General features: G+C 33.2%; 2 protein-coding genes across 5 annotated transcripts; one reads left to right on the forward strand and one right to left on the reverse strand.

The window, feature by feature from the left end:
* The first annotated feature begins 1,230 nt into the window (after positions 1-1,230).
* On the forward strand, positions 1,231-11,741 carry KTF1 (kow domain-containing transcription factor 1). Of its 4 annotated transcripts, none has more exons than XM_022909736.2 (19): positions 1,231-1,572; positions 3,030-3,274; positions 3,388-3,543; positions 3,634-3,792; positions 3,879-3,962; positions 4,906-4,973; positions 5,061-5,396; positions 5,486-5,537; positions 5,605-5,760; positions 5,860-6,003; positions 6,093-6,195; positions 6,295-6,444; positions 6,534-6,588; positions 6,682-6,746; positions 7,057-7,111; positions 7,888-7,924; positions 8,158-8,218; positions 8,312-8,407; positions 8,502-11,741. In XM_022909736.2, the coding sequence occupies exons 1-19, from the start codon at positions 1,383-1,385 to the stop codon at positions 11,357-11,359; spliced, it is 5,070 nt and encodes a 1,689-aa protein (XP_022765471.2). In that variant the 5' UTR covers positions 1,231-1,382; the 3' UTR covers positions 11,360-11,741. The 4 variants fall into 4 exon arrangements, with proteins under 4 accessions (XP_022765471.2, XP_089604632.1, XP_089604633.1 ...); XM_089748506.1 differs by having other exon boundaries at positions 6,700-6,746; XM_089748507.1 differs by lacking the exons at positions 1,231-1,572; positions 3,030-3,274; positions 3,388-3,543; positions 3,634-3,792; positions 3,879-3,962 and adding an exon at positions 4,497-4,583.
* A 2,250-nt stretch (positions 11,742-13,991) lies between these two features.
* LOC111309867 (Pectin lyase-like superfamily protein) lies at positions 13,992-20,677 on the reverse strand. Its single transcript, XM_022908863.2, has 5 exons — positions 20,012-20,677; positions 18,790-19,470; positions 18,474-18,690; positions 17,779-17,984; positions 13,992-14,317 (listed from the first exon to the last, which is right to left on the reverse strand). The coding sequence occupies exons 1-5, from the start codon at positions 20,140-20,142 to the stop codon at positions 14,065-14,067; spliced, it is 1,488 nt and encodes a 495-aa protein (XP_022764598.2). The 5' UTR covers positions 20,143-20,677; the 3' UTR covers positions 13,992-14,064.
* Positions 20,678-25,360: the final 4,683 nt, after the last annotated feature.

The raw sequence follows: 25,360 nt of genomic DNA on the forward strand, positions 1-25,360 counted from the left end.
ATAAAGTTGTTTGCAAAGCAATAGAAATGAAAGAATGAATGAAAGAACTAAAATCAGGAATGTATCCAACAAGATAATGTTGGCAACATCTGCTAAACTTCTTGGATAAGGTGCAAGATCAGTACCGACAGATCAAGGATTTTCTTTAAAAACTATAAATGTTAAAACTCTTCATGGATGTATTTTGAAATAATAAATTATATTGGTAAATATGCGTTATTGTAATTAATACTTATATAAAAAAATATAAAAAATATGTTTGCAATTAATTAGGCCTTTTATTTTAGGTTTGAATTTCTAGCATTACATGACTTATATATTCGTTACATAAATTATTTTTAATTAAATACTAAAATTATGGATATCAAATAGTCAATGTTTTTAAAACATATTTCTTATTTATATTGTTCATGTTTAGTGTTTAAAATTAAGAATTAAATTTATTTGAAAGTGATTTAAGATAATTGAATTATAACATATTTATAAAAGATAATAATATTTTATATTTAAAAGAAAATAATATATCTAATTTAATCAAAATAAATATCTTTTAAATTATAAAGTTTATATAAAAATAAATCAAAATAATTAATACATGACATATGGCAATTATTCAAGATCATCCACGCGTTAAAAGAATAAATCATTTACATTAGATTTTTCCTTTTTGTATTAAAATTTTTTACTTTTATATATTTATATAATATGTATTAAAAAATTACTATATTAATAGTAAAAGATATAAAAATATATTCTCGAGTAATTAACTTTTTATTTAATTTTTATTTTTATTTGTATTATTTATCAAATTAATTATAGCTTATTAGTATAAAATAAAATATTTAATATTTAAAAATAATAAATGTAATTAATTTACTCTACCTAATTAAGTAATAAAAATGTTATTATAAAAATAATAAAAATATTTTAAATAAAATAAAATATATTTATTAAAAAATGTATAATGGTTTTATTAAAAAATATATAATGGTTTTTTAAATTTATTCACATATTAAAATATAAATTATTTATATTAGATTATTCTTTCATAAAAAATTTTAATATTTATATATTTATATATTTATATAATACAGGTATTTAATACATACAAGGACAGAGGTAACTTTGAGTCCGGGCCTGTTAGCATTTTTGGCAAAACAGAAAACTGAAGAGGGGCATAATCGTAAAAAGTCGTCTCTTTTTATTTCAGCTTTGCAGTACACTACCACCAATGCAATCAGTCACGCTTTCATTTCACTCACAAAAGTCACTTCAAAAGGGGAAGAAAACCCTCAACGGAAGCGATATTCTCTCTGATTTTTCATTTATGTAGAAAATTAGAAGAACAAAAAGAAAATCTGATGCATTGCGACTGAAACGATATGTCGTCGAAGGGGAAGGAGAAGGCGAAGGAGGTGGTTTCCGGGAAACGGAAGGTCAGCGCAGGAAGAATCGGAAGTGGAGCCGAGGAGAGCCGTCGGAAACGGAAGAACCCTGGAGTCCTTCAGTTCTTTGAAGACGCTGCTGATTTCGATTATAATGACTCTAGCGATGACAGCGATTTCGATAATTGTATGGTTGATCGTTCTTCGTTTTGGTTATTTTTAGGGGTTTTTTTCTTTATTTTCTGGTCTTGCATGTCACTGTTTGCGAGTTTTCTAAGGCTTAGGGGTTTTAAGCTTTGATTTTGTTGTGCATTTTCTTTTTATGGTTTTTAGGGTTTTTAGGTTGTGGAAATGTTTGATTTTATACCATCATTTTGGTTATTTGTTTTTTTTTTATCTCTTTTGTGGGAATTTTTTATTTTTTAATATGTTTAATAATGTGGAAGATTATTGTTAAGTAAAACTCGTTATGACTTTTTGTAAGAGGTTGTTTTTTAATTAACTGAGAAATGATGTGATGGAATCTTTTCCTTTTCAATTTTTTTTTGTGGATTATTTTTAAAAACGTTTGTTTTCATTCTTTGTGTTTTTGTGAAAGTGATGAATTTTTTTGTGCTTTCTGCATGAATAATCATTTTATGGAGTATGGTTGTGAAAGTCAAAGAGGCACAAATTCAGTAGTTTTCAAGTTCTCTTTCTCATATTATTTATAGGGTTTTTAAGTGAACATGAAGATGATTGATAGGTTGAGCATTGTCCAAAAGGCTTATTTAGTAAAGAACTGAGTGAATGTGAAATCACTTTTTAGGGATATTTATATTTCAAAGGAGATTTCGACGTTTATTGGACTTTATTTTATTGAGCATGAGGATCTTTCTTAGAGAAGATTTTTGTTGTTTGAATTTAGGGATTTTGGGGTTGAGTTTGTCTGTGGTTGCTTTTGTCAATTGCATGAATTTCTTTTCAGTTAATATGGTGATGGTTTGTGGGTTGAGCTTTTTCAAGGAGATAACTGTTCAAAGATCTGGGATGATCTTTCATATCTTATTTGGTAAAGGAGTGATGATTTGGGCTTCATTTTCAGAAGATATTTGTTCTATGAAAGGGTTTGAGGTGTATTTACATTGTTACATCATACATGAGTGGCCTTCTCGAAGAATTTTTTTCTTTTGGGTTTAGGGCTTTTAAATATGAGGTTGTTTATGAGTTTCTTGTTCTTTCTTCATATTTTATTCAAATTGTGTGATGTGTGAAATTTAACCCTCACCTGTTCTTCTAAGATGTCTTTCCAACATTTTACATCCCTCGCCTTTTTGGACCTTCCAAGATCAACATGATTCTCACCACAAGAAAGCTACACTTTTCACATCCTGACAACTTATTAATGACCTGAAAGTGCCATATATAATGAAACATATTAATCTCAGTTTATAAATAACTGTTGGGTTGTTCAAACTCCATGTATCAAAATTTTGCATTCTAGTTAAGAAATCCTTTCGTATTGAATTCTAGTTTGATTACATAATATAATTCTGTTTCCTTATGAGCTTACTTAAGGTGTTCTTGCATTATTATTGCATAATCAACCTGGCTTATTATTGCCTTTTATCTTCCTATCCCCTTATTTTTTGGTGTTGACATCAGATTTTATGGAAGAACAACCAGATCTTAATGGAAATAACAAGTCTGAAAAAACCCATAACCTTCCATTTGTTCCCAAGGAAGAGGTGATTGAGGAAGAATTTGATAAAATGATGGAGGAGCGATACAGGGATGGTGCTGGGTTTGTGACATATGCTGAAGATTCCTATGAAGCCAAGGGATCAATTGACAGAAACTCTACCGTGTCTTCTTCCAAGGATCCTACTATATGGAAAGTTAAATGTGTGGTATGATTGATGTGTTGTTAAAATGACATGTTCTATTGAAAATTTGAATTTTGCCTTCATCTCCCCCTACCGTTTCTCATTTACTTGTTTCACCTAAAATTTGTTACATGTAGGTTGGACGTGAAAGGCATTCAGCTTTCTGTCTCATGCAGAAGTTTATTGACATGAAATCACTAGGCAATAAATTACAGATAATATCAGCATTCTCTGTTGATCACATCAAGGGCTTTTTTTACATTGAAGCTGACAGACAATGTGACGTTAATGAGGTCAATTATGCTTTAAGACCCCAGAGAATGTTATGGCTCAATTATTTTCTATTAGTGTCTGTATCTAACATACCTTTTGTTCCATTTTAGGCATGTAAAGGACTTACTTATATTTATTCTTCTCGAGTGGCGCCTGTTCCAAGCAATGAAGTTTACCATTTACTTACCGTCAGAACTAAACATAGTGAAGTCTCCCAGGGCATGTGGGCTCGGGTAAAGAATGGGAAGTATAAGGGGGACCTTGCCCAGGTAGATGTGTTTCAGATAGTCAAATTAAGTTTGCTTTATGCCCTATCTAAATTTTTCATTGGTTTGTGTCAAATTTCTTTATATAGGTTGTTGCTGTAAACAATGAACGGAAAAGAGCAACAGTAAAGCTCATTCCAAGAATTGATCTGCAGGCGATGGCTGCAAAATTTGTAATAATACTGATTATCTACTTAGTTTCCTTGTTTTCTGCTGTTATTTGAAGCACTGGTTGATATCTTGTTATTGGTTACTTTGTAATCATTCTAAAATGAGCAGTTTTTCTGGAAGAACCTAACAAAGCTAGATGAAGATTCAATTGACATAGCTGTTATTTCTAGCAATGGTTGGACTAATATTAGCAATTCTCTTTCAGAGGAAAGATTTACCAGAATATAATAATTTCTTTTTGTCCTAATGCATCCTTGATTCTTGTGATGAATCATGTTTGTAATGAAGAGAAATTGAGATATAGCTTCTATTTAGTAATTGCTTTGGTTACTTGCTTCGTACTATATAACAAAAGAAAATGGTAAAAAGTAAGGTCATAATTGATTAAAAATGAACAAATGACTAAGATATAACACCAATCACGTTATATAAAAGCAGGATCTTGCATTTTTTATTTAAAAAAGTTGCTTTTTTTTTCTTCAAATGCATTGTTTGTTTTGTATCTAAATGCACTTTTTTCTTCTTGTTTTTGGAAGCAAAAGGCAGTGGCAAAAGCAACAATTAAATGGTATCTTAAATGACTTGAGGTTCCTGTAGGATGTGGAAGTTCTGTGTACTTTATGGTAAATTGAAGCCGTTTCTAGATTTTGCTATATTTTATGTCAACGCAGGCAGTTTTTACCTGTGTCACTTTTGTTGCCCTTTCCATCTGTGCTATAGCTTCAGTGGGCAATACTAACCACAGTGCTCCACTTTGGTTCTTATTTTTTTGAAGGCATTGTATTTTTTAATTATAAAGTTGTGGTTCACAAGCTAGTGTTATATTGTTTCGTTTCATAGGGTTGTGCATAATTGTTTGTTGGGAGAATTGAGATGTATTTTTCTTGCTACAGAGACTTATATGCACAATATTTTTCATCAAATCACTGATTTTTTATGTTACAGGGTGGTGGAGTTTCCATCAATCGAACTGTTACACCAGCACCAAAATTGATAAGTTCATCTGAACTCGAGTAATACACCTGATCTACACACAATTATATCTTTTATGGTTTACATAGCATTTGAAATTTTTAAATTGATGTTTGACCTTGATGCAGGGAGTTTCGACCTCTCATTCAATATAGACGTGACCGTGATACAGGCATTGGTTATCAGATACTAGATGGCATGATGCTCAAGGATGGATATCTGTATAAAAAAGTATCTATAGATTCATTAAGCTGCTGGGGTGTTATTCCTACAGAGGAGGAGCTCCTAAAGTTTAGCCATTCTGATCATAATGAATCTGATGATCTGGAGTGGCTTTCACAACTTTATGGTGAAAAAAAGAGAAAGAAGACCATTACAAATGATAAAGGAGGTGAGAAAGGAGAGGGCTCATCAGGGTTTGACATGGAGAATAGCTTTGAACTGTATAACCTTGTCTGTTTCGGGTAATTCTTGAACATAATTCTGTCACAGTAGTAACCTTGTATAAACTACTTGTTGATCTTCTTTGTGTTAATTTTCATTTCCATTGCAGCCGGAAAGATTTTGGGCTTATTGTTGGCATGGAAAAAGATGACCGTTACAAGGTACATAGATTATGTTATTTACTTCATGTGAAAATTATTGGCTGCTTACCTGCTATGCACGTACCAGATTTTAAAAGAGGCTTCAGAAGGACCAGTTGTCGTGACTGTTGAGCAGCGCGAGTTAAAGAGTGGGCCTTTGGATACAAAGTTTACTGCTTTAGATCAGCACTCAAAGACCATATCCATTGGTGACACTGTTAAAGTCTTGGAAGGTCAACATGAGGTTTGACAGCAATCTCCAATCGCATACTCATTCTAAATGTTTATCTTTGTTTAATGGAGTAGATATATATGCTAATATGTTGCATGTCTTATGTTGCAGGGTAAGCAAGGGATTGTTAAACAAATATACCGAGGGACCATATTTTTGTATGATGAGAATGAGACAGATAATGGTGGTTATTTCTGCTGTAAATCCCAAATGTGTGAGAAAATCAAGCAAGTTTTCGAAGCATGCAGTGAGAAGGTTTTAAGTGAAATGAACATAGACCTCCCTCTCTCTCTCCTTCATATGAAATTCTCATGATCTATAATGAATTTTCTATTTTTAATCAGGGTGGTGAGCCTGTTACTACAGACTTTGGGGATTTTATGTCATCTCCTAAGTCCCCATCGTCGCCCAAAAAACCATGGCAAGAAAAGGAAACTAGAAGTCATTGTATGTTTTGGAAAGTCCCATTCTCTATTTTTGGCAGTCAATAGCGATCATTTATTCGAATATCTAGGCATTGACACTAATTAATCATTTCAAATGCAGTCGACAGAGGGAACAGAGATGGAATGTTCTCTGTTGGCCAAACCTTAAGAATACGGGTGGGCCCTCTGAAAGGGTACCTTTGCCGTGTACTTGCTGTGCGATATTCAGATGTTACTGTGAAGCTGGATTCTAAGCAGAAGGTTCTTGCAGGTCCGTAAATTAATAGATAATCTGTTTTATGTGGATTATGGGTTTATACTTTCTGTAATGATGTTATTAGTTTCTTGATGTTTCTGTAGTTAAAAATGAGCATCTTGCTGAGGTCCAAGGGAAGAGCTTTGCTGCAAATACAAGGTACGTGGATTTTTAACTGTGATTAATTTATGTATAACCTTTGTGACAGCCATCTTAAAATGTTTTAATGTGCTATTACTCTTCCTTTAAAAGTGGTCATGACGGGTCCAGTTCATTCAAACCATTTGATATTCTTGGAACAGAAGGCTCGTCTGGAGGTGAGAGATTCTCTATCCTAGATTTGTCAAAGTATTAACTTATACACATACGCCTTATGATTTTCTTTTTGATCAATTATCTTCTCTGTAAATCTGGCATGAATTTTCATTGATGGTATGCTTGAGTAAAAAGTTATTATTTATAACACAAAGCTTGGGTTTTACAATTTATAATTGTTAACCCAAATGAATTAATTCCATGAGGGTATTTTTTTCCTCCTCATTTCCATGCTTGCTTTTTCCATGTTATCCTTGATCTGACAGTAATCTGATATGCTCTATCTCTTTCTCTACTTTCTCTTTTTGGAAGATTGGTTGGGTACTGCGGGAACATCAGCTGAGGGTGGTGGATGGAATGCTGAAAGGTAAAAACTATCAAACTGTGGCCTTTAGAGGAAAAAACTATAGAGACGGTTGTTTGTTTGTAATGGTAGAATAGTTCTATTATCAGTAAACTTGGATGCCTTCTTACTGTGCTTGTATGGATGCCTAATTTTGGATAGGATAAGAATTTGAGTTTGGAAATATAGTCTACATGTCATATCTGGAAAAGTAAAATAAGTAATGTCAATCTGTGCTTTCTATTGTCTGAATAACTAGGCTCACATTTTATGGCATTTGACTTTGAATTCTTGTTGAACTCCATGATTTGGGGTTGGCACAGTATCTGCTTATTTTATATGATTTTTACATTTGCTAAACAGGGCTTAATCCTGCCATTCCATTTTATTACCCAATTCAAATTGTGTGCTATGCTAGCATCCATCTCACTCTTTCAATTGTTGGTTTACTGGATGATGGTGTATTGTAGTAATAAAACCTCAATGATTCCTGTTGTGATAAAAGTAGCTTCAACCATGGTGAGTGAAAATGTAGAGTAGAATTCATGTTCAAGGATGGAAAAAGATTTTTGATAAAAAATCTCTTCTCCATTTTAGGAGCTTTACTCATGACAATTTACTGTAACATTTCCTCCCCCCTCCCCCTTCCCCCTGGCTCCTGGTTACCAAAGTTCTGCTAGTTGTCCTCACCCCCTAAAGTTCAGCTTTGGTTGATGGGCCCTCTCAGACCTTTTTCTTTCTCTTCATCTTGGATGTGCTGTTGTTTCTGCAATCTGACACTGTTCTGCACTTTTCTGCAGGAGCTCCTGGCCTAGTTTCTCTGGGCCTGGCCATTTGGTTTGTCCTTAACTTAATTCTCTCTCCCTCTCTCTCTCTCTCTCTCACACACACACACACACACAAACACACATATTACACATACATTTACACGCATATGCTTGCACAACGCTGACGTGCACACAATGCCATCCATCCAATTACATCCACCAAATGTACATAATATGCATTCAACACGAGCAATGTGTAAACATTCAAGGACATAGTTATATGAGTTCTTGTAATGGTTGCAGCACCAGTCAGAACCCAATCATTCAAATCTATTTGGTTCTGGTGACACTAATCTGAATAAAGGTATGATTAATGCACTATTATTGGCAAGTGTGTGATGCCTGAAAAAGAATTTATCACATGTTTAAAGGTAATCACTTTCACTTTCTGCTCTAGATGGTGAAGACAGTGCCTGGGATTGCAAGGTGACTTCAAACCAGAATTCATCTTGGGGTGCAGCAATTGGTTCTGGGGATAATGATAAAAAAACAGGTATTACCGATACATCTTGTTTGCAAATAAGATGTAACTGTTATACATAATTTACTTTGTGCTTAAAGCCTATCCTTTTTGTTGTTTATTGTAGATGGTGCTTCTACTGCTTGGGAAAACAAGGCAAGCACAAAGGAGAATTCAGCTTGGGCTACAGGTGGCAGTGACCAAGTTGTTAGTTGGGACAGTTGGAATAAAGCTGCTTCCAAGCCTGGCTCTGGCAGTGATACATCTGATGCTTGGGGTAAAGCTATAACCTTTAGTGGAGATCCATCAGGTGCTTCCAAAGATGTTGGAGGCAGCTGGGGTCAAGCAAAACTTGAAATTGGAAATCCTTCTGATTCCTCAAATTTCCCCTCTTGGGAGAAAGATACAAATACAAATGCTGCTAAGGACAGTTGGAAAAAATCTGAAAGTTGGGATAAAGGGAAGAATGCTACTCAAAGCTCATCTGGTGCGTGGGATAATGTAAATGCTGAAAAAAATCAAGTAAATTTGTGGGGCAAAGGTAAAGGTATGGTTGAGGCAGGTTCATGGGAGAAGAGCGAAAAGTCTAGTGAGGGCCATTGGAACAATAATGCTTTAGGGTCAAATCAACAGGAAAGTTGGGGTAAAAAGAAGGATGTTAGTGGTAGTGAAGACGGTTCTTGGGGTAAAGCTGCAGAGAAATGGAGCAATAAAGATGGTTCTGGTAGAAGCAAGGGAAATTGGGGAAGTTCAACAATTGCAGCAGAAGATGCTAAGGGAGGTTGGCGAAGTGCAGATGGATCTTTAACCAAATCAGAAGCAGTGAACGCCGATGAATCAAGTGGCTGGAAGAAATCCAATGATTTTGGTGGGAACCAATCTACAAACCGGAACAGCAGGAAAGATGCAAGTGAATGTGCAACAGGCTGGACTAAAGATGGATCCCAGAATCAATTTGATGGCTGGAATAAAGGAAAGGTTGCTGATGTAGGAACTTCTTGGGGCAAACAGGATGGAGGTTCATCATGGAGCAAACAACTCAGGGGATCATCATGGGGTGAACAGCCTCCCGCAAATGTAGGGAATGATTCCAAGGGATGCAAGAGCCAAAATGATGGTTGGAATAAACCAAGAAGTTCAGGCAGCAATCAGGGATCTGCTGGTTGGGACACCGGGAAGATGGAAAGTACAAATGGTACAACTGTTGAGGATTCTGGTTGGGCTAAGAGAGGCAATTGGAACTCCAAATCTGGTAGTGGAGCAGGCCAGGATACTAATCGGGCTAGGAATAATGATTTGGACTTGGTATCTGGTCATGCAACCAAAGATTCCAGTTGGGGGAAGAAAAGTGACTGGAACTCAGGATCTGCAATGGCAAATCAGGATTCAAACTGGGGTAAGAAAAGCAGTTGGGGTTCTGGAAATATTGATGCTGGCCAAGACACTGGTGGGAGAAAAAGGGACAGTTGGAATTCTGGTTCTGGTAATGCCAACCAGGATCCTGGTTGGGCTAAGAAAAATGATTCGGACTTTGGATCTGGTGATGCAACCAAAGATTCTAGTTGTGGAAAGAAAAGCGACTGGAAATCAGGATCTGCAGATGCAAATCAGGATTCAAACTGGGGTAAAAAAAGCAGTTGGGGTGCTGGTACTATTGATGCCAGCCAAGACTCTGGTTGGAGCAAAAGGGGTGGTTGGGACTCTGGTTCTAGTAGTGCAAACCAGGATTCTGGTTGGGCTAAGAAAAATGATTCTGATTTTGGATCTGGTGATTCAACCAAAGATTCTGGTTGGGGGAAGAAAAGTGACTGGAACTCTGGATCTGCAGATGCAAATCAGGATTCAACCTGGGGTAAGAAAAGCAGTTGGGGTACTGGAACTGTTGATTCTGGCCAAGACTCTGGTTGGGATAAAAAAGGCAATTGGAACCCTGGTTCCAGTAGTGCAGGCCAGGATTCAGGTTGGGGCAAGAAAAGCAACTGGAATTCAGGATCTGGAGAAGCAAATCAGGATTCTGGTTGGAAACCGAAAAGCAATTGGAAGTCTGGAACTGAAAATGAAGACCAAAATGAGCCTTTTAGTAATAGGGGAAGTGGTGGAAGTTGGAGGGGAGGTTTTGGTGGTAGAGATGGCTCAGATAGAGGCTTTAGAGGTAGATGGGATACAGACAGAGGAGGTTTTCGGGGTAGAGGTAGATCAGATAGAGGAGGCTATGGAGGACGAGGGAGATCTGACAGAGGAGGTTTTGGTGGTAGAGGCGGTGATGGAGGAGGCTATGGAGGTAGAGGTGGTGATAGAGGTGGCTATGGAGGTAGAAGCGGTGATAGGGAAGGCTTTGGAGGTAGAGGACGTGGAAGGAGGGATCAATATGGGGTTTGGAACAATGGTAGTGATTTTGGTGAAAATAAGTCTTTTGGCTGGAACAAAGAGGCAAACAATGGTGAAGGGTGGAAAAATAATGAAGCAAAGTGTAACCAACGCTGGAATGGTGGAACTGATCCTGGAGGTAAGACTTGGAATCAATCCAATGCTGATCAAGGAGGCCAATCTTCCTGTTGGAATCAATCCAAAGATGCAAAAGAAGGTAGCTGGAATAAAGGCACTGGTTCAACTAATGAATCTGGTGGGAGTCAGGATAACAAATGGAAGTCATCCAATTCATCTGATGGGACCAAATGGTCTAGCTGGAACCAGTCAACTGGCAGCAAGGAAGTTAAACAAAGTAACAATCAAGGACATGGCTGGGATAAAAGTTTAACTAATGCTGGCGGATCGGATAACCAAGGATCAAGCTGGGACAGAGGAACAGGCTCTGCTGATCAAGCTAGGACTTGGAATCAATCAAATGCTGCCGATGAATGCCTATCTTCTGGTCAGAATGAGTCAAAAGATGTAGAAGAAACTAGTGGAAATCAAGATCCATGGGGTAAGGCAGCATCAAGTTCTTGGGGACCAGGGAGTGGTGGTGGCAAGGGAGGATGGTAATTATCTGTGAAGTACTTTCATCTTGCTTACGAGATGGTTTAAGTGCTGTAGATATTTTCATTTGTTCTCTTTCTCACAGTCGGGTTCTAAAACTGCCATGCTTTCCTGCAATGATTTCACATTTTCGACTCCGTAGAGATCTTAACAAAGCAGGAAAGGCGCATGTTTTGTTTTCAGGCATTCAGTGAGCTGACTAGTGAAGACATTTTCTGTAGTTACAGTAACCGGTTTATGTTTATGTTCCTTTTAGTTGGTAATGCTTTTGTTCCCTTTCGTGCATTTCTTGTCTTATTATGTAGTGCTCCTCTTTGGGCATGGATGATGCTCAAAGTACATGAACCATATTATGATGTCAACAATCTCAGGGTTCTATGTTTTCACAGGTTGTCATGTGTTTCATTTCTATGTTTTCTTTTGCATTAAGCTTCTGCTGTCGCCTGTTTGAGATGAAAAGATGGTTCAGAATAATTTTGATTTTTTACTGGAAAAGAATTTACTGGTTCGAAAAACGTGTATTTGTGCTAAAATGTCCCACAAAATAAGCTTCGAAAACAATACTAGATGTGCATTGCTGGTGAACAAAACTATTTTGGTGTTTTTCATAAAAACCAGGTCTACAAATTACAAGCCGTGTTTCTCTGTCTGTCAACTATTAATCAATTCCCTAAATTGTAAATCCTTGCGAAATAATAATGCCGAAAAGGCATTTTAATACTTGGTTTCAAAAATAATACAAAACCACGAAGAGATATGGCCATGTTAGATCAGCCGGTAGAACCCGTGGCTTCAATTCCCACAGACGGCGCCTGGTTTCTAATTTTCAAATCACCTCAATTCTTTCATTTCTACCTTTTGCCACGTTAAACAATGGTTCAAGCCTTAAAAGTTTTTTGGTGCAATTTCTTAAAGATCAATGACCACAAATTTCTTGGTTCTTTGCCTCTGTTGTAAGACTTCCTACTCTAAATGATTTTTTTAAGATTTATTAGAGGAAGATATAGTGTAATAAAAGAAGTAAAGAAAAGATAAGACGAATTGAAAGATTTGAAACAAAAAAAAAAGTGGTATGACTAAAATAAGGAAGAGATATAACATTTTAGTTCCTTGATACCTGTTACCGCTCATTCTATAAAACTAATAAAGTATAAAAAAGGTCGCAGTTTGAGGATAGCAGAAAGAATTATAAGCGTTGGAAATTCAAAATTTAAATTTATTAAATATTATATTTTAAGATTTTTATATAAATCAAATAAAATTTAAAAAAATTATTTCTTTGTTTCCATGGTCTGTCTGTCGTTGCCACCCACTTGATTGGGGTTTTTTGTTGGATTAACATTGAAATTGGGCTACAATCCCATTCAATTATAACATTTTTGTCGCTAAAAACAGTGTTAACGGCCTTAACAACAATTTTGGGTCAATTACTCAATGTTATGGGCCACTTTTGAAACTAAAGCCTATTATTCCAATTTTTTTCCTTGATCATATTATAGAAAATAAAAAATTATATCATTATCGTAAGGAAAAAAAAAAAAAAACAAAGAACTCGAACCTTAATTTAATTATTTTATATAATTATTTTTTTAAAAAAAATATTTAATTAATTTAGAGTTAAAATTTCAAACATTCGTAATCCTTTCCTCTATCCCTAAGAATGATATAATGAACAATAATATGTAGTAAGTCCTTGCGATAGTGCTTGAAACTGTCTCTCGGAAGTGATTTGAACCGGATTATAATATACTACTAATATTTTTAAAATTTTAACTTTAACATTGCTGAATAATATTTTAACTCAATGCATTAAAAATTATCAAATTAATCATCACCCACTGTATTAAATAGAAGCATATTACCATAAATAATGTGTTAACCACTCTTAAAGACACTATAGTTAAACCCATATCTTTAAAATCGATCAAAATATAATAATGTTTTTTAAATGTTTTTAATACCTGACAAGAATATGTAATAATATACAATGCACTATAAATAATTTAATGGTTTAAAATTTTTCCTCCTATATTATTTGTTTCCTTCATCTTGGCCATGATTGAGAATTAGATTTGGAATCACTTGGCCACCAAACCCCATTGAAAAGTTCTTTCATGCCAGTAATGTAAAACTCAACTACCTTTTGTGGTCTATAATTGGATTCTTTTAGAAATATAAGACAATGTTATTATAACATGTAAAATCGAATATTTCATTTATAAGATTTAAATTTTGATTTTTGGTCATCGAATAGTCATATAATTTTTTTTTTTTTCGAAATTTTAAAATACTTCATTTGGAATTTAGGATCTGTCCTGACTGTAAAATAATATAATCTTCTCTCACCTTAATTTTTTTAGGGAAAAAATTGCACATTTTAATTATACAAAGAAAAGCCAATGAAAAATTAATAAGAAAAAACCAAAAGGATAACTAAAAGGAAAATTGCAAAAACAATGGGGACCAAAGGCACTGAATTTGATGTGGGATCCAACATCCCACCCCATCCAACCACATCATATTCAAATCCTCTCAAAACTTTTTTTTTTTTTCTCTTTTCCTACATTTCAACATGTATGTGTCAGTGTGCATCTATTGTATGCATTTAACTAAATCGGATAGGGACTAACAACCAAACTAATCAAAGAAATCTTTTCCTTTCTTTCATTTCTTATCTAAAACTATCATTGATTCCCTTTCTTTTGTAATTTCTATAACAATAATAATGATAATATCGATGATAGTAGAGAACCTTGGTTGGTGATAGAATACAAAATCAAAATAATTAGAAGAAACAAACATATTGAGGCTATGGATGTGGATGGTGGGGGCGGTGGCGCGCCGCTCCCGAATATCATTCCAAAGAAGTCACCGCCATCACCGGATCCTACACTACCTGTGTTGGTAGCGCCGCTGCTGCTGGACCCGGTGTACCCTGGATAAGAAATGCTCCCAGTCTCTTCCCTGTACAAATAATTCAACATGCAAAAAACTCATACAACATATATATAACAAATGGTAGTTCATTAGATAATAATATTATAAATGTAATGTTGTGCCAGATTCCAAGTTTTTTTTTTTTTTTTTGTTTACAGGGCAAGTAGTTCTTAGGATTTGCCTAATGTATCCTTCTCTGGATCAATCTAAAAGGGCTTTTTTACGCCAAATCTAACGGATTACCTTATTATGACTTTCCCACGGATATATATGATCAAAAACAACATTTTCAAGGTACCAACCAATAGCAGCATACGTTCAAGAGGGCAATAGGGATAGGAAGCTGCTGAAGTGGGTCAGACATGGGGAAGGAGAATCTTGTGGGGGCAATTTGGTTCTTTAGAATAGAACTTTTCATGACTCATTTGAATGGCAGTTACCATTTTGAGATGCAAATGCAAAGAGACAAACTCAAAAATGTTCTTGAAAAACAGTATGGTCCTGACCTAAAATTTTAAGGCTCTATAATAATTAGAAAATCAAATTGGATGCTGATTATGAAGTTCATAAAAAAGACTTACATCAATGAGGAATAAATTGAAAAGGTTAAGCCATGTAAGAGTATGATTAAAACGCAATGAAGTTACAATCCTTGATTAAGGATTAAAAGACTCAGAACTGCCAAAAAGAAGAGAACAAGGTTTAGTTGCCAAATTGCATAAAAAACCATTTGCATTTCCATGATAAGATTTGGTTGTGACCTATTTAAGAGTAGAGATGTAAACACACAGAATGTTCGGTGAATAATTCATAAACAAATTCAATTTCTGTTTGTTGATTAAGTTTGACATAAGATAATGAACAATTCGCTAATTAAATAAACAGATCATGAGCATAATAAAATTCTTTCATGTTCAGTTCATTTACACAACTGTTTAAGAGGTGTTTTCATGCTAAGACTAATTATTTAGAAAGCATCAAAACTCGACAGACACTTCTCCTAACCTCAATCAACAAAAGTGAAAGGTTTCATTTCAAAATTTATGGCAAGAATTCAGTATATCCTATTGCTAGGAAAAGGACAACTAGCAAAACGACCTTGAATTAGCATACAACCATACTGACAATTATAGAAAACCTCTCTAATAATTTCTTGAACTAATAATAGTCAATGCATCCTTAATCACCAAGAAATATCATGTATGCAAACAATGACAACAATTGTATCCATCATTATTAACCGGTATCATTGATCAAAATAACTAAAGGATGGTGCTTTTTTCACTTGCTCCTAGCCCTCAACTTCATTTCTTACTTCCAAAACCACCCTATCAACCAGATTCATAGTTCATCCACCACCACCGCAAGTGGTGACCAACCCAAGGTGCTGGGGTCCGACCTATGTAGTTTACACACTCCCTAGGACAAAGGTTGGTGCCAGAGGTAACATGCATAACAGAAGCATGGAAGAGGGCCTAGAAAATTGCCAATAAGTCAGATGGAAGCCCCTCCTTTTCTTACTACGAATGCAGCTACTTGTTCATGTCCAGTACATATCAACATCAAACTGTGCGGCCCACACTGATACAATTAAAAACATGATAGGTCCTACTCTTTACTAGCTGGAAACCAGATCAGATGGAATAAAAACTGAGTCACCTGGCCGTCTTTATGAGTAGAATACCAGAAGATGACATGGGTGGGTCCTTACTAATATTCCTAGAGGAAAAAGTTTTTCTTTTTTTTAATATAGATAATTAAAATTTGAACTTTAATCACAGATAAGTAATAAATCTTGTAACTGTTTGAAGATTTAACTGTCGGAGAAAGAAAAATAGGATTAATTTATGAAAATTATAATAATTATGATAAAAAAGTGACATGTCAATGACTAAAAAAAGGGTAAGATCAAATATTAGATTTTATCTTTAATCAAAGGAAGTTGAAACGTATAAATATTTTAATCGTCTCTCACTGCTGACAGTTTTCTTATATGTGATTTGTAAATTTAATATAAATTTTTTTTTTAAATTTACAACTTTTGCAATCCCGAAATTAAAAAAAAAAAAAAAAACTCCTTTCACTCTAAACTTTAAAAAAAAAGAAAGTTCTTTTTACAAACATTTTAATCTTGACCTCTAATCAACTTGAAAAGTTTTGACTTTACAAAGGGTAATTTCAATGATTAGACTAGGGAGTTAGGGGCTTATGGTTTGTGGTAAATGTTGTCAAGTGCCAACCCATGGTTCGCATAGGCCAAAACTGGTCTCAAGATGAAAAAATAGATAAAAGAGACACAGTAACCAAAGAGAATCCAAAGGTTAAAAAACAAGAGTCAAAGAGTACATACAGCATTAAAAGAATGCAGTGCTGTTAATGGTAACCTAAAAAAAGAACGGCCTTACCCATGCATGTGGAAAGGCACATGGACTAGGACAAATGAAGGGTTGTAATAAGGCTGAAAGCAGGTCTCAGTGTCGGACAGATTCCCCTACACACGCATGATCACGTGCATCTATGAAGAAAAAGAGGGTCTAAAAGAATGGCAGCTATTAATTACGAACAAAACTTCCCCTTCCAAACCCAAGAATATTTTTTTTAGTTGTCTCTAAACTCAAGAACTAAGCGTTGTTTAACACTAAAAAAGCCAAATCGGGAAAAAAAAAAAAAAGAAGTTACCCCTCCGTAACTGAAAGCTGAACTTGGGTTTTATTAGAACTTTGTCTGACCAATAAATTCAATATAATAATATTATATGAAAAATATTTAAAAAATAACACATTTAAAATTTTAATAAAAATTATATATAAATTTAATAAAAATTAAAAAATATGTTTAATATTTAATATATCAATACAAATTATAATACAAAAATTTTATATTTATATATATATAACATTAAATAAACATAATACTAATACATAAATTAACCAATGTTCAAAACATGATTGATACCTTCTTCATAATCTAAAGTTTTTAAAAATTTAAGAGCAAATTTTAATTAACTTCAGACCTCACGCCCAAGTACTAAAGAAATATTATTAGTATTAGAGATGACAAAATCCAAAATAGAATGAATTTTTATTCGTCTCAAATTTGATTTGATTTTATATTTATAATATTTAAAATTTTTTATTTTTATATTTAAATTTGATTCGATATGATATTATATAAAGTTATATTTAATTTTATTAAATTCGAAATTAATAAAATATTATTTTTAATATAAAATAAAATAAATATAATATATAAATATAAAAATAAAAATTTTAAAAATAATTTTTTATATAAAAAATCGAATTAAATCGATACGATTTTACCCCGATCCCGACCTTTTATCGCTATTACAGGAAATCCGATTTCAAACCATTAGTTGAGCTGTCATCTCCAATTAATTAATACGACTGACAGTTAAAATAAGGGACAGGTAATTCAGTTAATAGGCTGAGAACCAAATAAAGGGCATTATTAGGATTTCAGATATTTACCTAGCGTCACCAAAAACGCCAGCATTGAAAGTGAGTTGTTCAATGAGGGCAGCGGATTTGGGCTCTACACTGGAAGCTTTAGCATACTGAGCACTTAGGCCAGCTCCAGAGGGCACAAAATAAGCTCCATTTACCATTATGTCCCCATCTGTTCTCCAGTTCCAATATGTCCATTCTTTCTCGTCTGTGTCCACTCTCTTTGTCACCTATTTACAAAACCACACACCCTCAGGACATTGAATTACACGCGCCTAAAAGGCAAGTTAACATATGTATAACAAAGTACTAGAGTTTTGCGCCTGTTATGGCTCCTTAGACGCAATTGGGTTGTTTCCATGCTCTTTTTTACAAAATAAATAAATAAATAAATAAAAGGCAGACTCCACCGTACGAGGGAGGAGGCAGTCATCTTGTCTACAAATTTAAACACCTTTTTAATCAATTTTCTTTTCACTATCAAAACTTGCTGACTTCTCTCTCTCCAATACTACACTGTCCCCATTTCCACGCGCCACCGCTGAGAGTGGGGATTATGGACGAGCCCCACTTGCAAAAATATTCCTTTCCCAAAACACAAGTCAACAAAGTTCACGAAATCATTAATCAATCATAAATTTACTTTCATCTCTTTAACTCAGAACAATCTAAACCAAAATCTAAAAATAAAAGAAAATTGACCAATAAAAAATAGTTACCTCTTTAGCATTGGGGTCCGCTGGTGCAGTATATCGATTCCCTTGGCTATTGATGGTAGGGTTAGCACTACCACCGATAGCATACATTTCCCATGCAGTAAAATCATTATTCACCACGTGTATGTACCCTCGCCTGCACCTTGGCATTCTTTGCACCAATGCTTCTCCGAAGTGATTAAAGGCTATAGTCACCTGCATTCCTGAGTCAGGCAAGTACCTGAAAAAACAGGAAAAAAAAATTAAGAAATCTAAAGCAAGACTCGTTTAATGCATTGAAATTCTGGAATTGAGAATGAAGAGATGGAAGTGGAAGTACCTGTCTTCATGGCCCAAAAGCATAACTTCATCATGGTGAGAAAAATAGCTATTGCTAATGGTAATGCCAGTGGACCCCATAATGGCATCAATCAATCCATCAGTACAATAACTAAGGGAGCAATGATCAATCCAGAGCTTCTGGGAACCAAAAATGGAAATACCGTCACCATCAGATCTTCCTCTCCAACCAACACGAGTTGGAGATGAAGCAATGACAGTGTTCCCTGAAGGTTTACAATGGTGAACATGGATGTTATGAATGATGACGTGAGACACATACTGCAAAGTTATGCACCCATTTCCAGTTATATGAACGTTGTAGCCACGGCCATCAACGGTTTTGTAAGAGTTGAAAATGAGCTCGTGTTTGAGTTTGATGACCATGTTTGTTGAGAATATGATCCAAAGGGGTTCATTTTGAATAACAGCATGACGGAGAGTGCCTGGTTTGGGGTTAGCAGGATCATTGTCGGAGGAATCGGTGACTGTGTAGATAGGGCCACCTTTGCCGCCTAGTGTGCCTTGCGCAAAGCCAATGGAGCAGTCGGCTAAACGTTGACGGTTGTTGTACCAGTTGGGGTCGCATCGCCAGCAGTCGTCTATGGGGTTTCCGGTTAGGCATTGGTCTTTTTCGATTACAGACAGGGCTTGTCTTCTTGATAAGGACACTTTCAACCTCCTACAAGGAATAGAGGAAAGATTTTGAGTAAATGTATGCAGATTTTTTGAGAGAAACAGGGGAGAGAAACAGAGTATTCTGTTTATTAAAATGTGGTATAAGAGAAAATGGAGCTTCATTTTTCTGTCAGAATCCGTCAAAACAAAGAAAAAGAAGAGTTTTGGGTTACAAAACTCTAAATTTGGCAAGAATAAGATGGGATTGAGTTTTCCTTTATCTGAAAATGCTTTAGGAGAAATCTTTTTTTTTTAGCTATTTAGGAGAAACCTTTTGAGTAGGAAACAAGGAAGAAAACAGAGTAGAACAGAAAATGGTATCCAAGAAAATGGCGGACTTCATGTTTTTTAGTCAATATCCTTCAAAAATATTAGACCCACAAGACTAAAATCTTGAAATGTCCAACACCCAAAAAGTGGGGTTTTGGGTTATAAAACTCAAAAATGGGAAACAAAAAATGGGATTTGTTTCTTCTTTTCAAAAATAAAATCTCAAAAGAAACCCAAAATGCAAACACGCCCCAGAAAGTTTGAACAGGGCTTACCTTTGAACATCTTGAACAACAGAATCAGGGTCAGGGTGCTGGTGAGGGAGGCTAAGATTGAAGGAAGCTCTGGCAAAAGAACAGACAGAACCCAAGATGCATATTAAGAGAATGCAGGTGACAGGGGCCATCTTGGAAGGGAAGTGAACGACAAAAATGGAAAAGAGTGTTTGGTTTCCCCCTTTTTTTCCTCCTGCAAAAAGGTCTGTTCTTTGAACAAACTTAGGAGGTTGCTGATCCTTGGAAAATGTGAAGTGATTTATTAAGTATCAAAACAATGTCATAATATGACAGAATAATTTAAACCAAAAAAATTTTTTTTTTTTGTTTTTTTCTCTTTCTTTTCCATTGGTTTATCTAAGCAGAAAGGTTAAGAAAAAGGAAGAAAATTGCGGCGGTAATGGGAGAGCAAGAGCAAGCAGAGAGAGAAGAATAACCTTGCCCGTGCTCTCTGTTTCCCCTGTTTTTTTCTAATCTTGCAGACTCTCTCACATGCCTACCTTGCTCTCTAATTATTCTAAAACAGATGAAATAATGAAAACAATAACTATAAAAATGGGGTTAATCCAGGAAAAGAAGAAAACAGGGGAAGCTTATCCAAAATGCTGAAAAGCATTTTTGGTTCCCTTAAAACAAAGGTGATCTTTTGCCTATGTTTGAGGATTTAGATTGTTTACCGTAAGGGTTTGCAGGTATATATTGGTCCTTTGTTTCACCCAATAAGCAAAGCAGCCCAACAAGTGTGTACGGAGAAGAAGGTTGGATTATTCGATACTAGGCAAAAGGGTAAAAAAAAAAAAAACCCTAGTACAAAAATTTAATAATTATTTAAAGTAATTGATATTTTATTATAATTAATTAATTTTTAATTTTTTTATTATAATTAATTAAGTTTTTAAATATTTATTTTCATTTAATTAAATTTTTAAACATATATTTTCACTTTAATTGAGCCCTTAACTTAAAGAAAATTAATATTAATAATTAATCAATTTTTATCTATTAAGATTTCAATTGATAAAAAAGATATTTTATGGTATAATTAATTACACAATAAGAATTGAGATGATTATTAATTTTTTATTTGATGTCATTTTTATCCCTTTAGTCTTAATTAGATATTCAAAGTAAACTTTCTTTTTTTTTTCTTTAGCTTTGAATGAAACCTCTTTTTATTTTAGTGAAAATTGGAAGGTTGGCTTTTGCAGTTAAGTGGTGCTATTTGCACCATAACTTTCTATTTCACATCTCACTAGTACTAACACGCATTAATTTTTTTTCATGTAAACTTAAACACCCATCTCCTCATGCCCCATTTCTTCTTCAACTGAAAATCCTAAACCCTTTAGGGATTAAGCCTTAAATCAAGCTCCAATTACCTATTTAATATTAGATAGCTTAAAATCAAAGATAAATTATTTTTTTGTTTTTTTCATTTAATTTTGTGTTTAGTTTTAAAAAATTTAAAATTTTAAGTTTAGGGTGAGATTCAAGCATTCCGAAAATAAATTTTTAAAAATTATTGAAGGTTTCCGGAAATGGATGTTCAGAAACTTTTTCAATATATCGAAAATTCATTTTTTGAATCCCTTAAAAGCTTTTGGATATCTACAACTAAAAAACTTCTAAGAATTTTTTAAAGTGTATTTTTGATTTCTCAACAATTTTCAGACATTCATTTTTAAAAGTCTTCATAAACTTCCGAAAATAGATTTTTGGTACACAATAATTTTCAGCCACCAATAGAGACCAATAACTTTCCAATACACAAAAATTGACATTATTATGTCATCAGTAAATTAACAAATACTCTAATAAGGATCTCTAATCTTTCAACTACCAAGCACTATTTGTTTAATAACATATATAACATTTTTTCAATTTTGACAAATGTGTATTTGAGAGGAATCGTTAAGTGTGAAGAGGCATTCGTACAAGTTGGTTGCTGCACCATATACAATGGAGCATGATTACCTTATCACACATGGTACAGTAGCCATTTGCATGAATGCCTCTTCATAATTAGGGTTTTCTTATATATGCACGTTTGTTAGAATTGAAAAAATATTACAAATATTATTGAACAGTTAATAAGGTCGAAAGATTAGAAATTTCTACTATTAGATTTAAACAACCCAAACATTAGAAAAATCATTACAGACCCATTTAAAAATCACAACAAGGGATATTTGATATTTTCATGCTAAATATTGATAAAAAAAATCAAAACAAAGAAACATAAGTAAAAATTTACTTCCAAAAATGCATTGCTAGATAATTGCAATGCTTTTCAAAAATGCATTTTCGATATAATGAAAAAATTTTCAAAAATAAATTCTTGATACTTTAAAAAACTTTTTGAAAATTCATTTCCGATAATCTACTAAGAAAATGTGTAAATGATAAAAAAAAAAAATAACTAATGGATATTTAAATAAATTTTTTTAAAAATTAACTTTTTAGGGTGCAAATAGCAGCACTCTCGCGATTTGCCTAGTGGCCTAGCTGGCTCTTATGGAAAGTCCCCCACTCTTTGAAAAAAAAAATTCAAATTGTCAATTCAATCTCATAGAAAGTCCTCTTTGAATATTTGTAATATTTAATATGAATAATTGGTGAGTCTTAATCTAATTTTTAAAATTTTATATATTATATACATATAAAAATATAATATAATATTAATTTATGTATTTTAAAATTTGGTTAAATTTAAAATTTAGATCAAATTTCAATTCTTTTCTTTAAATTAATAAAAAACAAATCAAATCAAATAGTTTGAACTTTTATGAATTAAGTTTGAAAAAATAAAAGTAAATCTCGAACAAGTTTAAGTTACTTGAATCTAAATTTTCATCAGTTGAACTTAATTGGAACTTGATTTGTTTCATTCGATTCAATTACATTTTTATTGTTATCTCTTTAGTGAATAAATTTAAAAATAAACTTAACTTTCTAGATTTCAGTTTTGTTTCTTTATATTTGAATTTATTTGATTGAATTCAGGTGAGATAATAAATTTTGGAGCCATTTATCCTATATATTTACCCTATATATTTATATATATATATTTAATAAATTACTTTTTTATTTAATAACATAAATTTTATTTTATATGCATTAGAACTAATATTTTATATTTAAATATATATAACTTACATAAATATGTAAGATAAAAATAAAAAAATAAAAAATATTTTTATTTTTTTAAAATGTTACAAGCAACTATTCATATCATTAAATACTCACGAAATAAGGATGAAAATGAATTTAAAATTATCATTGAGTATGGTACGAGATTGGTATAATATAAAAATCAAAATGTAAATGAAGAATATTCTACCCAACTCATAGCATACCTATTGACATCCTTAATTCATTCTATTGGTGTCTAAAAAGTAATATTAAAGTTAAAGAAGAGAATTTTGAGATTTTGCCAACAATTACGTGTCCTGTTGATAGAGTATTGGATTTTTAATTCTAGTTATCAAGTTTAAACTTTGGTATACTCAAATAAAAAAATTAGTTTTTTACAAAATAATTCATAGCTTTGAGATAGTTAAATTTATTACAGGTATTAAAATTTGAACTCTAAATTTGTTATATATTATATAAGATATTTTTAGTTATTTAAAAGCATTGTAAATTGATGCAAAAAAGATATTATTATTATTATTATTATTATTATTATTATTATTATTATTATTATTATTATAACTTTAATCATTTTCCTTAAAGGTGTGGCAAAATCTTTCATAAATCACGTAAGTTACAATCATTATTATTTAAAAAAAAAAACTATTTTACAATTTACAAATCCATGGTTTTTGAAGGTGAGAAAAATGTTGTCCAATACTTGGTTTTCGTTCTTCCTTTCCCATTAACAAGTTTTGAAATTATATCTGATGTCCAATTGACCGCAGCAGGTTTTAAGGCTATCATTTATCATCAACCTAAACATGAAAAAAATCACACTTTTTCATTAAAAGTTAATAAGAAACATAACGACGAAAAATGAAAATTATCTAGATGGAATTTTGTCAATAATGTGTAAATATAGCTTCAATTGGACCATTCAGAATAGTTTGTGCACCTCATGATTAGCGTTATGCTGTACACCAATTTTTTTAATAAAAAATGTTAAGTTTTAACTAGTAATTATTGTGCTTATTGATTTTTTTTAATAAATGATGATCCAAGGCTAACCTAGCTCTCTATATGCAATTAATATAAAAAATATATATTTTTAAATCTGCAAAATAAATGGGAATAAGAACCAATGAATTAAAAAATGTATGATCTATATAAAATAAAAACAAATATTTCATTTGTTAAAACGATACCATGTAAATTTATCAGTACAATACATGGAATGGAATGGTGTTACAATAAAGACATGGGAACCGACCTTTGATCCTCTTATGCTGTTTGTCGGAGCAAGAGAGCAAAGAAGGGGGAAGGCAAGACGGGCCGGTGGATGCTACAATATTTTATTATTATCGGCATGACGTAAAACAACATTCTTCCATGTAACTTCCTCTATTTGTTTATGTTTCTTAGAATAAGGTTTTTTTTTTTTTTTTTTTTGGGGGGGGGGGGGGGTGGGGTTCTTATCCACCGCATGTTCTAAGAATTATATGCACAATTCACTTATCCAAAAACCAACATCAATGCTTTCTACCCTTTATTTATTTATTTACTTATTATTTTACCTATTTCTTTTTATTTTGGTTTGGACAATTAAAAAAAAGAAAAGTATTTATGAGTTGAACCAAACCAAACCAAACCAAACTCGGTTGACACTTTCAAATCCTTACTCGAATGCTCAACTCACCCCGCTCATGGACGTTTGAATAGGCTCAATAATTATAAAAATATTAAAATGTATTATTGAATTTAATAATATTCATGATTCGAGTGAGTATGTAGTCCTAAAGTTAGGATAACATCACCATCCATACAGGATTGATCGTGAAATTTTTTGATCATGGACCGATCCATCATTCCATAGAATCGAGGATCAACCATGTAGGACCAGCTTGGAGCCACTTAAGATCGATCCAAGATTTTAAAATTTTTCAAAACATATAATTAAAAAAAATTTTTTTACCAGGGCGGATTTAAACATGATAGATTGGAAGATTGGAGTTGGAGTATTCATGCATTAATGGCCTACCACATTGGAGCTGGTAACCAGGTTAAACCGTGGATAGCTCCCCTCATGTAGTCAGTACCTACATGCTTTTGTATGCATACAGGAACTAGCAAGTCATGATATCTTAATCCTACCATCGTGTTCTTTATTCTAGATTTTGACATCTCAATTCCTCAAGGTAAGTGTTGGGGCATTAG

The sequence above is a fragment of the Durio zibethinus genome, chromosome 19 (assembly GCF_047325235.1).
Source record: "Durio zibethinus cultivar Kanyao isolate XHJ-2024 chromosome 19, ASM4732523v1, whole genome shotgun sequence".
Taxonomy (NCBI): domain Eukaryota; kingdom Viridiplantae; phylum Streptophyta; class Magnoliopsida; order Malvales; family Malvaceae; genus Durio; species Durio zibethinus.

Coding starts and splice junctions, on each gene's coding strand:
- KTF1 (XM_022909736.2), top strand. CDS start 1,383: ATGTCGTCGAAGGGGAAGGAGAAGGCGAAGGAGGTGGTTTCCGGGAAA. Junction 3,793..3,878: donor ATAAGGGGGACCTTGCCCAG/GTAGATGTGTTT, acceptor TTCTTTATATAG/GTTGTTGCTGTAAACAATGA. Junction 4,974..5,060: donor ATAAGTTCATCTGAACTCGA/GTAATACACCTG, acceptor ACCTTGATGCAG/GGAGTTTCGACCTCTCATTC.
- LOC111309867 (XM_022908863.2), bottom strand. CDS start 20,142: ATGGCCCCTGTCACCTGCATTCTCTTAATATGCATCTTGGGTTCTGTC. Junction 19,471..20,011: donor GTTGTTCAAGATGTTCAAAG/GTAAGCCCTGTT, acceptor TATTCCTTGTAG/GAGGTTGAAAGTGTCCTTAT. Junction 17,985..18,473: donor CGGACCCCAATGCTAAAGAG/GTAACTATTTTT, acceptor TTTTGTAAATAG/GTGACAAAGAGAGTGGACAC.